Below are 21574 nucleotides of genomic sequence, written 5' to 3' on the forward strand. Positions count from 1 at the left end.
TTCGGAACCTCAGGCACTTCTCTTCATGTCACCTCACCAGTAGCTGTGAGAGTGATGTTTGATGAAGCCAGAGTGTATCCACACTTGGCACACATGTATTATAGTCATGGGCGGCTGAGGCAGAAGAGTAGGACCGGTGATGGCGTGACATGAGAGTCCCCCTCTGCACACTTCTCATGCTCAGATCCCTCAAGATCTGCTCCCCCCCCCCATTGGTATTCATGTCCATTTTGTCCGTTAGATCCTCTTATCAGGCTCTGTAACACCCCCCCCGAAAAAACAACAACTGGCTTCTCCTGTGTGGTCCCTCTGTCAAAAACAAATACGACTCTCAATCCAACTTGTGTCCCGTCTCTTGTGAGTTTCCAGGCGGAGCTGCCTGCGCTCACATGAAGGAGTGGCCCGCCGGAGGGCCGTAGGAGAAGCCCGGGAACGCTCCGGCCGCCTCCTTGACGCTGCTCGACATGGTCAGCGAGTCGTTGCACAGAGAGGAGGAGACGGGCAGGTGGGTGAACTCGGGGTCGAAGTGTCGCAGGTCTGTGGGGCCGCTCTGTGAAAGAGAGAGAGAGGGGGACAGGAATTAGAAATTTATTCCCAGGAATAAAATGTCAAGACACTTCTGGATGTTCACTGTCGTGCATTATACTACTGTATTCTGGTTATAGGTTGATTGTTTGAGTCATTGATCATACAAAAATGCCATGGAACCACACTGGTTATAGTGAAACTGTTAGTGGATTAATCCATCGACAGACCAACTCGGCTACAATTTTGACAGTTATTTTTAAGCATAAATGGCTATAATTTACTGTTTCTATCTTCTCAAATGTGCATTATTTTATGTTTTCCTTTGCCTCCTATGACTATAAACATATTGTTGTTTTGGACTGTTGGTCAAGACATCACTATAGACTGTGGGAAGCGGAGGGGGGCATTTGTCATTCTTAGCTGACATTTTATAGAGCTAACAGCGAGATAACTTGCTGCCCGTATATGACTGCGACTTGTTTTGGGACAGTTGGTTTAACTGACGAGCTGAAGACGGCAGGGCTCTGGGAAACTGTTGGCATTTCCGCCTATTTCCTGACATTTCGACAAAATGAGGACAAGCCAATCCGTTGCGGCCTCGAGCTTGAACTCACCACTGAGGGAATGAATGGCGGCGTGATCTTCTTGGCCATCAGGTCCTCCCAGTTGATTGGCGAGAAGAAGGAGTGGAACTTGAGTTCAAGCTGGAGGGGAAACGAAAATTCTAAAATCGGCATATTGACATGCAAACAAGCATCACGGACCTCTTGCCGGATGTCTGTGTCAAATGATCTCTGGGCTCAGCTGTGCTCACTCACAAAGTCATCCTTGACCCCCAGCCTCTTGGTGCGGTCCTTCTGCAGGAGCCCCTCCAGCAGCTCCCGGCCTGCGTTCGACACGTTGGGCTTGAGCACGGGAGACTTGTGCAGGATGTTGTTGTACATCTCGGCTGTGTTGCGACTGTAGAACGGGGGCTGTAAAGCAAAAGCGGCGACAACACATTATAGGTTTATTCGATACATAAACAAGCCGTGGAGTTGCACTAAGAGCCGCAAAGTCACAGAGTTCACGTACAAGTCCGTAGAGCATCTCGTAGAGCACCGATCCCAGACACCACCAGTCCACCGTGCGGTCGTACGCCTGCTTCTGGAGCACCTCAGGGGCCAGGTACTGAGAAGAAAGCAACAAGAAGGTGTCAACCCACATCTGACAGTTCTAATTTGTTGGTGGAGTCTCTGTATTGATTGTAATGATGTATGAAAGTCTAGAGAATCGTTTTGTACCTCTGGCGTCCCGCAGAAGGTTGTCGTCGTGCCATTGTCTGTGAGGCCTTCTTTGCAGAGGCCAAAGTCTGTGAGGACAATATGTCCCTGTGAGTCCAACAGGATGTTTTCAGGCTTCAGGTCCCTGTTAAGAAGAAGAAGACGAAAGCTTTCAAAAAAAAAAAGTGACTGCAAAAATTATTCTTATAAAACTTCCTTCAGCACAGATTTACAAACGTCCACCAGGGGGCGCCGTAGGATCGCTCATTACCTGTACACAATGTGCAGGGAGTGGAGGTAGCCAAGTGCACTTGCGATTTCAGCAGCGTAGAACCTGGCTCTGGGCTCCAGGAAGATCCGCTCTCTCTGGAGATGGTAGAACAGCTGGAGAGGAAACAGACACATCTGTCAGCATCGGCTTGGAAATAAATACGCCTATTTTCCCACCGTGTTTCTCAGTGTTGTGAGATCTTAACTCACCTCCCCGCCATTGACGTAGTCCAGTACAAAGTACAGCTTGTCGGTGGTCTGGAAGGAGAAGTGCAGCCCCACCAGGAAGGGATGCTTGATGTTCTTCATCAGCACGCTGCGCTCAGCCATGATATGCTTTTGCTGGAGGGAATATGTAGAAGTTAATACAACGCCGTAGTCATCGCAATGACGTCAAACATTAGGAAACGGAAGGAATGTGGATTGGGGTTTAACTCGCAGTCCACTACACGATGTGAAAACACACCTCTTTCTTCTTCATGATTATTTTCTTCTGCAGCACTTTGACTGCGTAATATTTGGCGGACTCCTTGTGCCGAGCCAGCAGAACCTGTTGACAGAGCAAACATTTGCATCGGTGACGGCGTCGCAGCGGTTACAGGCGTGAGAAGATGAGAGAAGTTGGTTGTATGGAAAGAGAAGTTCGCCGGACTCACCTTTCCAAAGCTGCCTTTGCCGATGATTTTGAGGTAGTCAAAATCACAGGGCTTGATCCTGATGGAGACAAACGGAGGATTAGGATTCTGGTTGTTTTGTGTACATGTAGTACATTACAAAATGTACTACATTGGACAGATTTTAATGTGGCTACTTACTGAGTGTCCTCAGCCAGTGAACTTCGCGAATTTAGGCACATCTGGAAGATATGAAATGAGGAAATGTATAAGTACATTGACATATTTTGGAAAGAAAGAGAGTCAAATAGTCAGTAAACAGTGTCCCCTTACCAGACTTTCAGGAAGTTGGTCATCTTCGCCCTTCTCGTTTTGAATCTCATCGATCTTCAGGAAGTTGGCAACTTCAACGCTGGAAAAGCAAAAACACAGATCTGGTTAGAAGATTCATTTCGATATCAGCTATGGAACTTTTACAATATGAGCCAGATCACATGATCTAAAGTGGGTTTGTGTGGCTGAAAAGCTGAGCGGATGCTCCCTGCCGGGCAGCACACGGCAGTCTGAAACATCCAGATGGGTTAAGTTCAGGACGCGGCCATCGAACATGAGTCAGCCTAACCCGTCTGTGAAGATAAGCTTAAGCCGCTGACCCATGACGGGAGGGTTTCAGCGGGCTCTGCGGTCCGGATCAGACGCCCCCTTTTCCCCTCTGAAGCATCTGAAGGGGGACAGTTTGTTCATTTCTCCACAGCACCAAGACTCCAAATTGAGAGTCCAGGATGTGCGATGGGACGAGCCACGCATCATGTAACAACTGAATTAAGGGTTTATCCCCGTCTAGGGTACAGAAGGGATTTGGCCCGGAAAGGTGATTGGGCAGTGGAGCGTTTGTCCGTCATGAAAGGACTATTCTTGCACCTGGCTCCTTGGACCCAGATTATGCTTTTTACAGGATGTCCTGCCAAACTCAGGTAGCTGATTGGATTGGCCGGGGCACACTGCCCATGAATGGGCGATTAGAATTAAACACCAGAGCCAGGGCTGACCCAGAGATGCCCCTGTAGGCTTGTGACTCGATGAAACGCTAATGTTCCATTCCAAATCTAACATATTGGATTATACTTTGAACAGAAACACTCACTGTTGGCAGATACGTGGGGTAGACACCAGCTTCTGGATGAAGTCATTCAACCCCATTTTTCTCTCCTTGATGAAAGCTGCAAAGAGAGAGTGGAAATAATGACTGTCAGCATCAGTGTCATTCACCATATTGATGCACATATGTTTTGGTCTCCCGTTAGAGAAGGACATTTCAGAGTTAGAGCTGTAATCCGCTGTTCCAAATGTCCTGTCGTACGGTACATGCGTGCGTGTTGTGCACGGATGGACCTCTAATGCTGCGGGTTTATAGGTTACGCAAGCACTTGGGTCACTCATTCAGATACCGACAGAGGTATTTTCCATCCTAGATTCTCATTGCACCGCAAACGTGACAATTTAAGCCGGATTTCTTATTTTATTGTGATATTTCTAGAAGTAGAACAATAAAAACAACAACAACGCAATTTACAAGCAGGTTCTAACGTGAATCATCTCCGGACAGCTGTTTTGTCGTACTAATCACTCACGCGCAAACCAAAATTGTTTACTTTGCTCCACTAATCGACACACACGCAGTCGTGATGATTGTTTCAGTCGCTCACCGGTGAGAACCGTGACGATGCCCCTCATCTTGCAGTAAGTTAGATCACATCCAGCTTCAGTCACCTCCATGGTTACCGGTTGACAAAAATATCCAATAAAAAGAACAAACAATAATAGTCCCCGCGCGATCCTTCAACCGTCAGTTGTTGTCACGACCGTGAATACCAGCAGAGCTCAACCTGCCCGCGCGCCGCTCTCAAATGCCGCTGTCGCCCACACTGCGCGAGCCAGCTAGTTTATATATACAGAACACGTGGTACTTTCACAAAAAGGCGACGCCCCCCTTTTTTTTCCCTTCTCACGTCACGGGATTCCGCTGCAGCCATATTCTGCCTGAGGAGGAGAGCTCACTGCAGAGGAGGTGAGAGGAAGCACTCCCCCTCCTCCTCCTCGTTTTCTCTCAATGGAAATCTCCACTGACTGTGATCACCCATACAAAAGGGATTAAAGTTACGTGATTAAAACGGGGGGCGGTAACTGCAATCACAGAACTGCAATCACACTCTGGTACAAAATGTGCAGCGTCTGTCTGGATGCTCCCTGCAGTCCTTTTATTTTGAAAGGACATGGAGAAAATCTATGTCACGATTGCTGCATTTAAGCTTCTGCTTGCAACTGCTGCAGTTCCTGACCCCGGACAACGCCGCATGACATAACCCGCATATTTTAGATCCATGCATTTTCCACAAACCGCCACATGCTTTGTATTCTTAAAAATTAGTGGATTTAAGCGGCTGGCGAGGTCAAGGTTACGAAGGTGACGTAGCACGGCCGGTATTATATAAATACTGAGAGTTTGCCCGTGACGTCATGCTGGTCTAAGCCGAAGCAGTGATCGTCCAGCTGTCACAGATGTGGTCCACTGACCCTATATGTTACATAACTGTGCCATAATGCAGATACACTGCCTGAGGAGAGAGAGACACAAAGACAAGTTTCCAGTGAGCGGGAGTGATGTCTTTAGTGTTCTGATGAAAGTGTGATCAGTCGCAGAGCAATTCTTGCTTTTGAATGACCGTCTGTCAGTGTTTTATCTTATTTAACTTCACTGTACATCAGAGAGAAATATTGTTCTTTTTTCCACAATGATTAACTGCTTTAAATAGATTCATGTTTTATATGATGCATCGTTATCAGAGCGGAAATTACAAGTTGATTAATGGATTAGATTCAAACTATTTTGATCGTCGGTTCATCATTTTACGTAATCTTTCTACAAGAAAATTGAAAAAAGGCCGAACATTCTCTGTTTCCAGCCTCTCGAAAATCAGGATTTGCTGCTTTAACTGAATTTCTTTGGGGTTTGGACTTTTGGACTTGCTTTTTGCTCGAACAACGACAAAATATCTTGATGACCTTTTCACTGTTTCACTGCAGATAAATCGATAATAAATAAAAGAAAAGATCTTGAACCGCAGCCCTAATTGTTATGAATGAAACTCCGTAACAGCATATGAAATAGTTCAACAAGCCTCTCACTGACTAAGTAGTAGTGTAGTACTAGTAGTAGTAGAACACTCACAGGGTCGTTTTCTTTGCATTCGTGAGTGCTTTTACTGGATTTGACTTGATGTAATTTTGCTGATCATAATTTTACTTGAGTCATAATTAAAAATTCTGACTTTTGGCTATTCTCACACTGGTGTTGGTTATTTTTGATTCTTTTCATGAGCAATTCATCTGCTGAATATCTTTTTGATGAATTGGTTAATCCTATTGTCTAAAATAATAATAAATCCAAAAAATATACATGTCAGAAAATAGTGAGGTATGCTAAATCATTTCTCAAAGCCTAAGTGGACGTCACCAGATGTCACGTTTTTTTGTCCGGCCAACATTCCAACAGCCAACGATATTCAGTTTATCCTAAAATTCAACAAAGAAAACTATCAAATCAGCAAATGTTTGTCATTTTCAAAGGATTATTCGATAAACAAAAGTCGTGATAGTGAATGAATAGAAAACCTTTTGACTTTTACTTTAGTAGAGGATCTGAGTACTTGTTCCACCCCTGTGAAAAAAACACCTGCTTCAGTCCTCAGAGATTCATTCATCTGTCAAAGGGAAACTCCTCTTGTCCCCAGTTTGACATGTGACAGTCCTGCATGATTTAGAGGAAGTGAGCCATCACAGGACCGGTCGCTCTTCTATCGGGGAAAGAGGAAGTGCCTTATCTGTGCCATCGCATGGCAGCGATGGCACACCTCTCACCGGGCTTTGAGCGAGGCCTTCTCCTCACCTCGCGCGGTCTTACTCTGAATTATTCAGGTGCGTCGTTGTGTCATCGTCTCTGGTAACATGTGGGAGGAAAAAAAAAACCACGACTTGGGCAGTTCCCCATCGAACAGCGTCATGCTATGTTTGATTTGCGTTGTTTCTGTTGTGATGGAACAAGAAAGTCAGGTGCTGTGGAGCAAAACACAGCTGGTTGAGGAGGTGTTTCCCCCCTTTTTCTACACCATGTCTTTTATGAGTGAGAAGTGTGGGGCGAATCTCACATGCACGTCGGTGTGATTAACAGTCTTTCCTGTTATGATAAAGACAGATTATCTGTCTCGTGGAGGTTGAACAATTGAACCGAACACGCATTAGAGATGTCGGTTCCTCTGTGGCTGTCTCTAGGTTTTTATTTAGCACCTTCACAAACGGGGCCCCCGCTTTCCGTCGCCCCGTCCAGCCACGTGATCGATGCCGAGCAGGCGGGCAGCACAACTCGTGTGAGTCACCTGCCAACAGACCTGGTGAAAGCCTTTCCAAACACTCCCCGGGGCTGCCGTCAGTCACACCTCCTCAGCCTCACTTGTGCCACAATGATTAGAGGCTCTTTCTCTCTGGCGCTGCAGGTTGGTGCGTGAGTTGCATGGATTTAAATAAAGGCCCCAGCTTGCGCCTCTCATGTGGCAGAGCTAAGCATCTGATTTTCTGAAAAAATAAATAGCTGGAGATCTAACCTGCAACATTGATCATATCGTTACCTTAAAGGGAGTTCGAACTTATTTAGCTTCTGCTACGCTTTCAAAAGCTCGATGACTCATCCTGCACTCAGGGGCGTTTACAAGAAGTCATCCATTCACATGAGACTTTGGGCGACTAGCTAGCGACAGCGGTCATGTAAAAACGCAGTCGTAGTAGCTAACAGAGCGACACGGAGGAAGAGGAAGAGAGGTGTGTGTCTGGATATAAACGGACTAAAGGTCTAATTCATTCTCGTCATCCGGCGGATTTTCCTGTACTTCTATAGACGCTCTAACTTCCGTCCCACTGGGATTTTAAGTTGACATGTTGGCAAAAAGCTGCTTTATTTGCGCATCCAGCTGTTACGGAGCAACATTATCGTTCATCCGGAGTCGTGTTCCTGTCCAATATTCTCTCTCTTTTTGCTCTGTTTTTGGTCTCTACCATTTCCTGATGGACATATCTGTCTCTTCAGCTCCGAAATCAGGGGTGCCAAACATACGGCCCGCCACGTCATTTTATGTGGCCCGCGAATCCGTCAGATTAAAAATTATTTAAAGTTAGACTTGATAATAAAAATATTCCCATCGTCGAAATTATGAGCTAGAAAGTCGAAGTTATGAGATAGAAAGTCAAAATTGTGAGATATAAAGTCATAATGATGAGATACTTAAACACACAGTCTGGCTGGTTACTGTACACTTGACATGGAAATGTGTTGTGAGTACATTGAAGACTACTTTAAACGTGGCTTTACAACACATGAAATACTTCATGTGGGATTGTGCAAACACACCCTTGAAAGGATTTTAAGCATTGAACAAAGTTATTGTATGAACTTGTCTTTGATATTTTCTTTAAGTTTGATCTTTGATAGAGTAATGTGGGTTTCTTAACCCTAAATTAAAAGGATTTAAGTTGTAATAACAGAAATGTGCTGAAATATATTTTTACATTTATATAACTGCATGGCCCAGAGTGAAAATGCGTTTGACACCCCTGTCCTACATGGTCCAGCCTGTTCACCAGCCCGTCTCTAACTGTGTCTGTCTGCTGTTAAGTGCTGTGCACACGTAGTGTAACGTTGGCTTTTTAGAGCTTTGTTTTGCTGGAAACAGCTGCCTGCTGCGGCTGAAAACAACGCCATGACGGTTAAGTCACAGACCAGACGGAGACTCATTATATCGCTGCAGATTCAACCCATAACTCTCTGTGGGTTTACCACTACAGCTTCCCCTTTGACATTGTGTAGCCACTTTAAAGACTCCTCTTTCCATCTGGAGGAAAACATATTCTGTCTGTTGCGTATTAAAAATGTGTTCAACCCGTTTGTCAAGTTGCAAAGGTATTTCCTTATCCAAAGTAGCTGAAGAGGATATATGTGCTGACTATTTTTGTATAACACCAGCAAAATATGTCCGTCTCAACAATATACGTTAATATATACTGTAACTAAAGATACATTTTCAAGATTTTGGCTCATGTTGTGCAAATCGAGCAAGGAAAGGAGATGAAACATGAGAAAAAGTCTTTGTTATTGTGCGCTGGATGGAATGTTTTCTGATGTTCAACGATCCTTCTGGGTTCTTCAAAGTATTTATTTGTCAGAATCTCTTAACTCTGTGACTCGAACGTCACACACGAGAAGCTGCACTTCTACCCGAGGCAGCAGAAGGTGGCTGGATGAGTCATAACAAACAGGTCCTCACCGGCCAGCAGCAGGAAGGCTGTCGGCTAATGAGGACGGAGGAACTCTAATTACAACGTGGGTCTCGTTGACCGGCTCCGAGGAGCGAACCGCGGCCTCGTGTGTTTCACACCCACACAGTCATGCCAACACGCTCTCACCGGAGAACAGAGCATCGCTCACACACACACACACACAGACACACACACACACACACACACACACACAGAGAGGGCCGCCGAAAGCCAGACCGGAGGTGGCGGTTCGGTCCGACGGCGTTGCGGTTCAGCCTCATGCCCCAGTGAGTGGGAGCACATTTTGGCTCAAAACTTTAGTCTTTGCTTCCCTCCTGAATTCCCAGGCAGGACATGAGATGTTGTTTCTCTCCCTTCTCCACGGGGGATTAAATGGCTGCTTCATCAGATAAAAATTAAAAAAAGAGGGAAGAAATGTTTTCTCTCTGATGTGATGACTCAGACACACACACAGACACACTGCTGCTGCCAAATGATTACAAATGAAGCATTGCTTTAATTTGCTGCCAAGCAAATGGGATGATCCTGCCTGTTTGGAACTGCAAAGCCGCTATTTATTATATTAATGTGGCTGCTTTTCCTGCTCTACTTACAGACAGGCTTTGTCCTGATCTAACATCGTGTTACTCTGGTGCTGTATGCGAGCGACTCCATGCAGGCAGGTTCCCTGTGCATCACTGAAACGCTTCAGTAAAAAGGAAGCAGATATTTTAAAAAAGACAGCAAAGCCATTTTCATTCAGAGCACCAGTCGTTCACTTACTGCACCTCCGGTGTTAAATATGAATCAGTGAACAGTGACTTCTGTTATTGAATGCAGTTCCTGTTTCTGGCCTGCATTGTGATTGTATGAACATGACAGTTATTCATCTCATCCAGTTTTGATCCAGCGCAACCCTCATGAGGTCAGTTAGTGCTGCGAGATATTCATCCGGAAAAACATCCGTTGAGAATGGATCGAGTGTGGCAGCTGGAAAGCAAACAAATGAATGACGCCTGCAAATTGTTGTAGATGATGACAACATTGTTTTTACCATTTTGAACCGGTCGCCAATTTGCGGCCCTGCATGACTGGAATCTTGTCTACGACGAGTAAAAACAAGGTGAAAAAGAGCCCTGGTTGTCTCCCCTTAGAGTTCATCCGGGGACAGATTTCACAGGGGACATTCTCAGAGGGATTTATCAAACGGCTAGCGTGCTTTTCCAGTTGAAGCTCAGTGAGAGGAGCAATTATTCAGTCAGCTGCAGGAGAATGTGGGGGCGAGATTAGTTTTCATTGATCTGTATTACTAGGTTAGAGCCTGACACAATCGCCCGCAAAGTGATTTAGGTCCACGCCCACTGGTGGTAATCTAAACAGATGCCTCCTGAGCTTTCCCAGACCACAGAGAGTGAAGCAAAGTGTACATGCTGGCTTTGTGACGCTACGGAGCGGTACGTACCTCTGAACACCTCGAAACACATCCAGGTTTGGTTTGGTGACGGCTTCAAAGGAAAGGTTTGACATTTTGGGAAATACGCTTCTGTACAGTAACTTTAAAGCTAGCAGCTGGTTGGCTTAGCTTAGCATCAAAAATTAGAAACCTACAGTACAGTGGAATATCTACAAAAAAAGCCAAAGGCCTAGTTATGCGCTGGACGATATCTTGGCCGAGCACGTTAACTTCCTTTAGTGTTGTCGTCACAGTGAGGTTGCTGTATGCAACCAGCAGAACAGATGCAACAAAGAACATATAACGCGTTCATTGGTGGACTTTAAAGGTGCTGGTATATTATTACCTTTAGACTCCCTGTTTCCCCTCGTTTTTGAGAATTGATGCTATGCTAAGCTAACTATCTGCTCGCTCTAGCTTGGTATCTACCGTACAGACACGAGAGGAGTTTGGATTTTCCATCTAACTCTCTGCATGAAACACATTTGCCAAGAATGTAGAACTGTTGCTTTAAGATTTAGGAGCTTGATCTTTATCCGTGGGACCAAAACCAGAACGTGTTTCACGTAACCGCAAATCATCCGATCGTTCAGCCTCCCTGTTAAAGTGCAGAGGCACGGCAGTAGCCTTTATCCTCTCAGGTGACAAATGAGATGAGGAGAGGGGGGGAGGGGGGAGCCGTCGGACATTGCTAAATTAACCAGACAATGCAACCACAGACCTGAGGAGTGCTGAACGATGCCTTTTTAGAATTTGGCATGTAGTTGTTTGTGCAGCCAAAAGGCAATCTCAAGCAGTGGCAATGACGTCGAAGCAAGCAGAGGGAGCAGCGCAGAGAGGTGGAGGGGGCTGAATAGTTAATAAACAGTCTTAAAGATACAAGATACACATGATCGAAAAGGCAAACAGAACGTTGAGATGGTTGAGCTAGACTGGGACGTTAACCCACTAAAAAGGAAAAGTTGCACGTCTCGTGGTGCATCCTCCTCTGCTGTGTTGCTGAGAGGCTGCACGTTCATCCAGACAGTGAATTAAAGGGAGCGCCTACCTATGAAGGATCTCTTGCCGGTCTTCATGTCCTCCCAAGTGTTTGACTGTATTTGCGACCGGGCGCAGAGTGTCTGATGAGCGAACGTCTGTCTGCCGCAGAGCGTCCAGGTGATTGAGTGCATGAGAGAGATGTGGTCCTCCTGTAAATACGCCTCTCCCTCTCTGTCTTCTTTTCTTTCTTTTTCTTTTTTGTTCAAACGTCGCTCACTGCAGCTCTGGTCAAGAAAAGTCTTTTGATTCACAGGCAAATAAGTTTCCCCGCTGCACTTCCCTCTGCTGTTTCTTTTCCTCTCGTCGCCCTGCCTGCGCTGCGACCGAATAGCTGAAACCAAAGACCTGTGACGCACCTGCTTCTCCTCCTCAATACACCCCCCCCTCCATTTGTTCTTTTATCCACCTAGAGAGCCTCGAACAAAACAAAAAGCAGGTGTCTGGTTACGAGGAGCATGGGAGTCCCACCGGAGGGGGAACCAGTCTCCATGACACGGGAACCACCTGAGGAATACTGGTGAACAGACAGTGAGGGTGTTTTTTAAATCTGCTTTTTAATTGGTCGCCGGTGCACAAATGATGCGTTCGCTGCTCATCCTACACCGACTTCATTTACAATCCCTGAGGAGTTAAGGGGGGTCTGTGAAGGGTTGACACTCGGGAGCAACAGCGGCGTCATCGATGAGTCGTGGCCGTTCGTCACACGGAGAGGTGCTGCGTTGAGTCATGATTTAGCCACAACCATCCTGCATTTGAACGACCTGTCAATCACAGTAAGCCCCGCCCTAAAGCATACCCTGCTTTATGGTCTGTTTGACTCTAAATGGACCATCGTTTACTAAATGAACATCATGCTGTGTTGAAGAAGACTTGAAACTAGAGATTGAGACCATAAACTCATGTTTACAATGTTTACTGAGGGAATAAATCAAGAGAGAAGTAGAGTCATTTTCTCATAGACTTCTATACAATCTCACAGATGACGACGCTTGACTGTGCGAACACGTATCTGCACCGCTGTTATAAAGTGTCTCTACGTCATGTGCATATTTACGTTGTGAGTAATTCGACTGCCCGTTCATTTTGTCTTTATTGATACTGAATCTAGGGCTGGGCGATAAATCGATTTAATCGATTAATTCGAATGTGTGCTTTAAGGCGATGTGTTTTATTGAAAATCGAGAAAATCGCCCCCACTCCTCCCCCCCGTTGGGTTCCCGTAGTTGAGTGCGCGCGCATTGTTTACAAACGAAAACAATGGCGGCCAGCAGTGAAGCTCTCGTTCTTAAGAGAGGGAAGAATGTGTCTTCGGTGGTCTGGAAATGGTTCGGGTTCATGTCATCTGACACCGAACAAACAGCACCACTATGTAAGGTCTGTCTAAAAGCTATTGCTACAAAATCAAGCAGCACAACAAATTTAATGCAGCACCTCAAACAGAGGCATGCCGCCGAGTGGGAGAAGCGTTGCGCCCTGAGCAGGGAGCAGGACCGCGGGAGCACAAGCGATGCCGTCTTCCTGGCAAAAAATATTTAGAAAAAACATGCACTACTGTTTAATACTGTTGGTTATGTTGTGAATGCACTTGATTTTGTTTACATGCACTTATTTACTGTGCAAAATATGTTATGTTGATGTTAGATCAGATGTTGCACTTTTGAAAATGTGAATGTTAAAGGGTCACATACATTTTATTTCATGCTGTGTTTGTATCAGTGTATTCAGTTAGAAAAGCTTAGTGTAAAAAGTTACATTTGCACAGTTGTTTACAATGGAAGGCTACTATTTAATGCCATTTAATGTTATGTTTAATTTAATTTTATATTTAAATGATTCAGGGAAACAAAAGAGTGACCAAATACTTTTTGTATACTACAGGCACCTTTCTACAATGTTCAGGTTTTGTTTGCACTTTATTTTTATCAACCTACGAGGGAAAATCATCACAAAATAAAATAAAAAAATGTTTTCAACAGCTTCTGTCATCTGCAAAAATTTGTGGGGGAAAAAATCGATTTAAATCGTGAATCGGATTTTTTGTAAAAAAATCGGAGATTTTTTTTTTAGGCCATATCGCCCAGCCCTAACTGAATCCAAAGCTTCCGACACACCCTGCCCCGCTGCTGAAGTCCCAACTCCACAGCAGCCAGAAACTGTTCCCACATTATTTCAATTTGAAAACCTCGAAGAGGGCAGAGAGAGTTTACAAATGTGCTCATGAACTGTACAGCAGAACTGGGCTTCCTCTTTAAAGCTTCCACTGAGTCATCGTGTATCTGCAGCCCTGTGTTGAAATGAAGCAGCTTCGCCAACAAACATATTTTTTCAGCCTGATCATCACCTTGAACAACACCGCACGACACGGTTCACAGCCGAAGGGAAAATAAATCCAGAGTGGTGTCGTGTAACTCCAGAAAATACTTTTTCGAGAGGAATACAGCGTTTTATGATGAGGCAGAAGCACGGGAATAACATGTGACTGGACAGATTTGCATGTAATCAATGTAAGACGGATGTGAGATGGAGTGACTCAGAAGCGATGCGTTGATTCAGACTTGCGATTGTTTGTCACTGACGAACTTTGGCTTCATTGTTGAGGAGTTTAGTTGTTTTCCTGTCGGACACCAGCGTTCTAATCAAGTTTTTGTTGTTGTTTGGACCAGTTAACTGCTATAAGAGTTAAAGTTGGTCATTATCGTTGCGGTTGAAGTTGCATGAGAAATGTCCACAGTTACGAGAGAACGCTTCTGTTTAATGTGGAGTTGTGCCATCGTGATTAGTTGGTTGAATGAAAAGTTTGACATTTTGGGAAATACGCTTTTTCACGTCCTTGCTGTGAGAGTTGGATCGCTCTCATATTTGTCTGTTAGATATTAAGCTGAAGCCAGGAGACCTTTAGCTCAGCTTAGCTTAGCATAAAGACTGGAAACAGGAGGGAACTGCTCGCCGGACGCTGTCCAAAGGCCTACCAGCTCCCAAAATTATTAACCAAAAAATGTAATGGACTAGTCAATCAAAAATAAAATATTGTATGTTGTATGTTATTTATCGAACCAAAACAACAAACTGGTTTTAGTTTATTTGTTCTTAATATTTATTGATGTATTTTATATTTTCATTTTACGTCAATGTAAACTGAATTAAATAATCTGAAGACGCTGTCCTGGGCTGTGAAGAAATTATGATATTACAGTAAAATTAAATCATTTCAACTAAAACATTTATCAATAAAAAAAAACTTTTTTTTAAATTAAATTACAGGAAAAAATAATAGAATAATACAATTCTGGTATGGAGGGCAAACCAAATGAAAACATACAAAGGGGCTCTGTGTTGTACAATTGTATTAAGTTTCAGTTTGCGTTTGCAGCCAAAGCCGATCCCACGTTGTGTTCTCTTAAAACTCGTCTCTCCCTCTCAAAGCAGACGTGAGTCTAAAAATCCGCTGCATGGGCTCAACTCTTATCTGCCGTCTCCTACAGATCTGCACCTGCGCTGCAGAAGACGACTCTCTGGATGTGAAGGACGAACGGCCGGTGAGCGATGAAGGCGAGGGATCGCACAGTAGGTCAGTCCGTGAGCATTCCCTGCTCACCTGATGCTATCTTTAGCAGCAGGCCATGTTGGGAGAGGGATCTGTCGTGTGTGTCGGCTCAGCTCTTTTACTGTAAAAGTTTACCAGCACACGCTTTATGTTTTCTTCTCACGCCACGTTTAGCTTTCAACACTGACCCCCTCCGCCTCTTCAGAGACGCTCGCTAAAAGGAGTTGGACGAGAAAAGTGCATTCGCAAATCCCTCTGTCGCTCTCTGTGGTCAACCATTTATCTTTAGAGTATAGACATGAGTTTGTAAAAACAAAAAACAAAAAAACGCCAAATATCACGTGTGTGCTATCGGTTAAACAACCGAGGTGAGAGTTACTGCCCCACTCAATGCACCGGCAGACGAGAGGAAGGGAGGTTAAGGGGGTTCATGAGGACACCGCGCTTTGCTTGGATTACAGCAGGGCATCTGGCCAGTGTCCCCCCATGGACAGAGCAGGATGGAAAATATAACATGTAAAAATGGAGTTCTTTCACATGCATTGACTTCTCAGAAGTCCCCATGCTTTTTTTTTTTTTTTTATAGGTCAGAAAAGACGATAATGACACACATTACATCACACTTAAAAGATCAGATCATAATCTCTCCTCTAGAAATGTCCTCATCTGCCAATTCCTTCATGAAGGCTTATTGTGTGAGTGCATAACAGGGGTTCATATACATGTGTGTATGTGTGCTTTTATAACCCTGTATAGGCGTGCATCCTGGGAAGCATTACAGGGACGAGGTGGGCTACTGGGAGCTTAGGGCAAACTCGGACTAATGTATCTGTCGCATATAACACTCAAGGCTGTTAATCAGTAAATAAAGGCTTTTCACGGAATGATACTTCATTTCCTCTTATGTATAGGGGACATCAGTTAAACCACCTACCCCCCACCGCCCACACCTCTTTTAGAAGTGTTATCAACGTCCTATGATGGATGAAAGCAGAATTGGTTATATTTGCGTGGTGCATTTATATTTTCTCATGCTAGCATTCGCTATTTTTACAGCTAGCAGACATATTTAGCAATACGAAGACTAGTTAGCGAGGGCGTTTGCGAACGCTGGTTACCAGATCTTGTGAGAGGGTGCTGCTGAGACAGAGGAAGGTCCCGAACAAAGGGAATTTTCTCCGGATTTGTGTGTCTGAAAAATGCAATTTTACTGTCGGACTGTTCGGAAGATATGTGGCTTGTGAAAAAATAGGTCTAATATTTAAATTTGGTGACGCGATATGAAGCGTAGGAATCGGTCATAATCTGTATTCACGTTCACTTGGACCTGCTGCTGGTCTCCTAAAGGGGCGTGGCCTCTTTAATGATAGCATGGCCACCTTTAGCCAATCAGCGCTAAACACAAAGTGCAGCTGAGGTTTCTGATTTAAACCAAAGTATCCCTCAACTTTTTGTCCTGATGCTCATCCCCTGTGAACATGAGTGTTTTTTAGACGGAACCTTTTCCTTATTTTGTCATTTTTTCCCAATCAAGTGTGTTGTACATAACTGTGCTAAATGAGCGCAACAGGAAGTAGAAACGCTGCCAAGAAGGCGATGTTGGCCCTTCGAGTGTTTATCACAGCGGTTGAATCCGGATGTACAGTTTCATGTCCTCTGAGCATCAGAGGACGTCATCTTACATCAGCCTTTCATCCCAGAGTTTAATATGAATGAGCCCGTCTGACATGACCGAGTTAGTAGGGAACGGCTCTGGAGATGAGAAGCAGGGAGCAGGTGCAGGCCTGAAGCAAGTGGTGATGACGAGTCACTGCACAATTCCCCCGAGAACATGACTGGAACATTTACAAAATGAGTGGGTGTGGGTGTGTGAGTACAGACCCACTCATTACACAGTGACGTCCAATGATACGGAGCCACAGGGAGTGATAACGTGTGATCATCCTTACTTTTAGATCTGCTTCATATTCACGTTGGGGAATTCCTTTTGAATTATGTTCAGACAAAAATAGAAATTCAGTGTCAGGATACGGCGGGTTTATTTTTACGCCTCACTTGTGTGAAATATATACACTTTTTTTGTACATTCAGCAGTTTTTTTTTTTAGAGCTGAAACAATTATTTGACCAACCGAAAATGAATCAACAATCAATCAATTACACTGCACATGGGTCATGGAGTAATAACGTAGAGTAGTGACTGAATGCATGAAGGACTTGTCGTGACTACAGTTCTTCTCGCTCTCATTGTTTGGTCAGGAGTCATTCAGCACTGATGTCATCACAAATACAGACGTAATGAAAGCACAGTTTCAACCAGTGCCGGCCAGTTTGACAAGAGATGTTTAATGTGTAAATCAGTCCTCCAATTAAGCCGATGAACTCAAAATTCCATCTTTTCAAGTTCATCGGACCGTCAAAATAAGACAGAGGTGCTGTTTCCCATTATGTTACCTGTGCACACAGCCAGGCTAGCTGTTTCCACCTGTCTTTATGCTAAGCGAAGCTAAACGGCTGCTGGCTGAAGCTTCGTGTTTAGCGATCGGTTTTCTTCCCTAACTCTTGGCAAGAAAGCAAATTAAGATTTACCAAAAATGCAGAATATTCCTTTTAAAGTTTTAGCTCAACTAAGAGATCATTTCTGCCCTCAGAGTAGCGCTACGTTTATAAAATAATGTGCTCTGATAAAAAGCACTCCAACCTGCATGAACTAATCAAAGATTTGAGAGTACCTGACATTTTAACAGGCTTACATAAACGAGGGCATAATTTGCTTTTGAAAGGATGCTCGAGAGCAGCAACAATGGGCTCATGAATCAGTCCCCTGACTCATGTTTCTCATGAGTGCATGGTGGAGAAGTGGAGCCTCCGTCTTTTTAGTCAAACACGTGAATGAATATGTGGAGCCCCACAACCGGGTTATCAGACAGCTCAAAAATACTGTCCAACTGAATGCATCAACAAATCATACTTTAAGTTATATGGTAGTAACACGGGTGCAATTTGTCAGATCTGGCCAGAATTTTAGTTTAAAACAAACTTTATCAACACAATGTGAAGAGGTTACAATGTTGATGCCATGTCAAAGACAGCTTTGTATTGCGTTGCAGAGATATCTACTGAAATGAGCATGCTAACCAGTTAGCCCCGGCCCGTCTTGCAATACCACTTGTACCTGGAGAGGCGATAGTGAGTCACCGCAGCGTCCAGTCCGTCCTCCGTCCAACACGAGAGGACGAAAAAGTAGAGCTGCTCCGAGGGCTCGTCATTAATACAACCATGGGTTTGTCAGCGCTTTGATAGTTATATCCGCCAGGAGAATCACGTGACCGTGCCTTAAACTTGCATTCTCTCTGCTGTCCAGCAGGGGGCGACTCCTCTGGTTGTGTAGAAGTCTATGAGAAAATGACTCTACTTCTCACTTGATTTATTACCTCAGTAAACATTGTAAACATGAGTTTATGTCTCAATCTCTAGTTTCAAGTCTTCTTCAACACAGCATGATGTTCATTTAGTAAACGATGGTCCATTTAGAGTCAAACAGACCATAAAGCAGGGGATGCTTTAGGGCGGGACTACCTTTAGTGATTGACAGGTTGCTACCACAGCTTTGTCTGGGAGTTGTCCGTGTGGTCTTTGAAGTTGAACCCTTTCACACTTTGTTTTGAGTTCATGAGAGTTGAATTGTAACATTTTGGTCTTAAAAATATCTTGCAACAAACGAAGATGGCGTAGACCAAAATGACAAACTCCAAGCTTCAAACCGCTGTTACAAACTGGAGATGGAGCAAGCAAAAATCCCCCGTGATGTCAAAACAGCAATCATCCATATACTTTCTTGCATACTGCTGCTTAAACGCTTGTAATAGCATCACGTAATCAATAAGTCTCGGGCTACAGAAAGTGTGTGTGTGTGTGTTTGTTTAAATATAAAGTGACACCGTGTGACAACAATCCCTTCAGATAAACCTGCTGAAGCGCTCCTTCATTATCCACGAGGGGAAAACTGCTCAGCGGCCCGGATCCGACACCGACCCGGATCAATGACCTAAACACAAACTCTCTGTCTCCTGAGCTCACGTGAAACCACACGGCTCGTCTCATGTGGCGCTACCAGAGGAGAGCATGTAGTCACATTACCGATCCGCGGCTCGGGATGACAGAGGAGGCACATTCTCGCCGCAGAATGGGCCTCTTGTTTTGCCAACGTCATGTGTATCCCATGATGGGATTTAATTCCTCCTGGTTGAAGTCATCCTGGATACGTCACAAATAAAATACACACTCTGTTTGAGTGTGCCCATCACAGGTTCAGAAGAAGAAAACCAACTTTTTCGGCAATATTCAGGGAGTTCCTATTGCTTTTCAGGGAAATTAGGTTGGAGTCAGTGATGTAAGCGTGTGCAGTCGCTCGCTGTACTATCAACAAACAAAACCAGGTAAACCAGCCGCGCTATGCAAAAGAGCCACAGGGACAAATGGAGCGTGACTCACTCTGGATTCTCACTGACATGACCCATTTGAATGTATGCAAAGCATACAGCGTGGTCTCGCTCAGGCCGCTTTAGGCTCGACCTGCTTTACATTTCTGCCTCGCGCACATTAAATTGAGCGGCTGCTTTCATCTGCCTGACAAATGCCATTTGTCTCAAACTCTCAACCCCTTTGCTGAAGGGAAAAGTGTCTCACAGAGAGGGGAAACCAAGAAAACACACAAATCATAATAAAATACATAAAACACACAGGTGCAAATAACATATATCAAACTTGAACAGAAGTTCACAGAAAACACTTTGCATAAAGATGAGAAAATAACCAAGCGAATGGCTTATTTGCTTTATGTAAATGGAAATATTTTGAAGGCCATATATACTCTTATATAACTCCTTTATATGAGTCTGACTGACACAAATGCTCGTGTTCCCATAAGGTCAACGTTTCAGGCTTTCTGATTCAGCTTTTTGCTCCTTTCTGTTCATTTAGTGATGGATGTTCAAAATGCATTGAATTCGATGGATAACAAAATCTAAATATATATTTTTGAATTAAACAAAATATTTAACATGAAAGTAACTCAATAATAAATATCATTATCAAAACACTAAATTACAATGACAAAAATAACTGCATTTTTTTTAACTCAACGTTCATTAACAATCATTTGACACATTCTGACACAAACATTGAACCGATTTGGATGCAACCAAGAGGGATCATCCATTTCATGATAGTGTTTTAGAGGAAATTATACTTGGTGAGATAATGAAGCCTTTTAAAGCTGTAGTTGTCAGACAAAAATGACTGTTTGATAGAATCAGATTTATTGTGTGTTTGGGGATTTGAATCAGAAGGTTCCAGCGGTGTTATTTGTCGATGACATACAGTACGGGTTGCTTTAACTGCTACAAAGACCGATCATATTGGGTTCATGATCGTGCTTTCTTCCACCGGTGTACTTGCTGTTTTGTGTGCAGGCAGGTGGTTTGAGCTCTTTGTTGTGCTTAGTTGTCTCGTGTTTCTTTGAAAACCTGATACCAAAGTCCTGACTGGCCGACCTGCTTTGTTGCCGACAAAAGCCTGTTCTGACCCACCAGAGGTTTTACATCCTCTCACGCAACGTATTGCCATCACGTTGTGTGTAGCTCTAGTGCACTTATCTTACACTGACGTTCAGCGAGCAGGTATGTCAACAGAACGGAACAAAGGCGCTTTGTGAGAAAATGAGGACAGACCTGGGATCAGAATCGGCTGGAGGCCCACCAGGCCGTGTTGCTGGGTCTGCTGGAGGGAAGAGACGCACGGGGGGGAAACCAGAACCAGGACTGCAGGTAGCAGACTGTCAGACCAATGCTGCAGTGAAATGAGAGGTTTTCTATGAAGGAAACGCTGTTGCTTTCGTCCACAGGGACCGCCAACATCATCACAACAAGAACGTTCCTCGTGTAACTTTAGGTAAACGTACCAATGCTGTTGTATTTGGATTGAAATCGCATTTACACTTGAATGGGGTCACAACGCGTCTCTGACCACCTCACAATCCGTCCTGCATGCGTTTTGGGTACATTTACAGCTGTGCTTTCATGGGGTGAAGCAGGTGCACATGGGGAAACAGACATCTGAAACGTGACCCCAGCTCCTTCAAATGGGTCGCAAGACAAAACGGCAACCACTGGGGACATCTTTCACAACGTCATGTGTTTTATAAACGTTTTTATGTGAAAGCTTGATCTAAAAAGTGAGTGTAACTGCATCTCCTTATGAAATACAGAAGTATAAAGTAACATAAAACAGATATACCAGCTGGGGCTTTAGCTGGAAAATCTACGTTAGCACTTTTTCCTTTTTCCGACATCCTTTTAAGTTATGTTTCCGGTTCTCACATTAATAAATAACTTCAGTTCAGTTTGACTGCTGCACATTCCGCTCTGCGTTTACGATTAACTCTGCTGATTGGAGTCGGAAATGAGAATCCGTCGTCTCAGTGCAGAGATGACGCTGCT

General features: G+C 44.3%; 1 protein-coding gene and 1 long non-coding RNA gene across 2 annotated transcripts in view; one reads left to right on the forward strand and one right to left on the reverse strand.

The window, feature by feature from the left end:
* The window catches only part of LOC306791511, a 40132-nt gene that overhangs the window by 1604 nt on the left and 16954 nt on the right, over positions 1-21574 (forward strand). Inside the window, exon 2 of the long non-coding RNA XR_013772758.1 lies at positions 370-505. This is a non-coding gene — a long non-coding RNA (uncharacterized lncRNA). The remainder of the gene's footprint in view (positions 1-369; positions 506-21574) is intronic.
* On the reverse strand, positions 300-4509 carry LOC306791508 (serine/threonine-protein kinase Sgk1). The gene is made up of 13 exons (XM_079288267.1): positions 4381-4509; positions 3819-3894; positions 3008-3086; positions 2876-2916; positions 2717-2774; positions 2527-2610; positions 2271-2402; positions 2062-2174; positions 1812-1935; positions 1603-1698; positions 1347-1502; positions 1143-1232; positions 300-550 (listed from the first exon to the last, which is right to left on the reverse strand). Exons 1-13 carry the CDS (start codon positions 4448-4450, stop codon positions 386-388), a joined length of 1284 nt encoding a protein of 427 aa, XP_079144393.1. The 5' UTR covers positions 4451-4509; the 3' UTR covers positions 300-385.

The sequence above is a fragment of the Melanostigma gelatinosum genome (genome assembly GCF_949748355.1).
Source record: "Melanostigma gelatinosum genome assembly, chromosome: 17".
Lineage (NCBI taxonomy): Eukaryota > Metazoa > Chordata > Actinopteri > Perciformes > Zoarcidae > Melanostigma > Melanostigma gelatinosum.

Excerpts from the sequence above, each read along its gene's own strand:
- LOC306791508 (XM_079288267.1), bottom strand. The coding sequence starts at position 4,450 with ATGGAGGTGACTGAAGCTGGATGTGATCTAACTTACTGCAAGATGAGG. Across the intron at positions 1,699-1,811 it reads CCTTCTGCGGGACGCCAGAG|TACCTGGCCCCTGAGGTGCT; the intron begins GTACAAAACGAT and ends CTTTCTTCTCAG. Across the intron at positions 551-1,142 it reads CGCCATTCATTCCCTCAGTG|AGCGGCCCCACAGACCTGCG; the intron begins GTGAGTTCAAGC and ends TCTCTTTCACAG.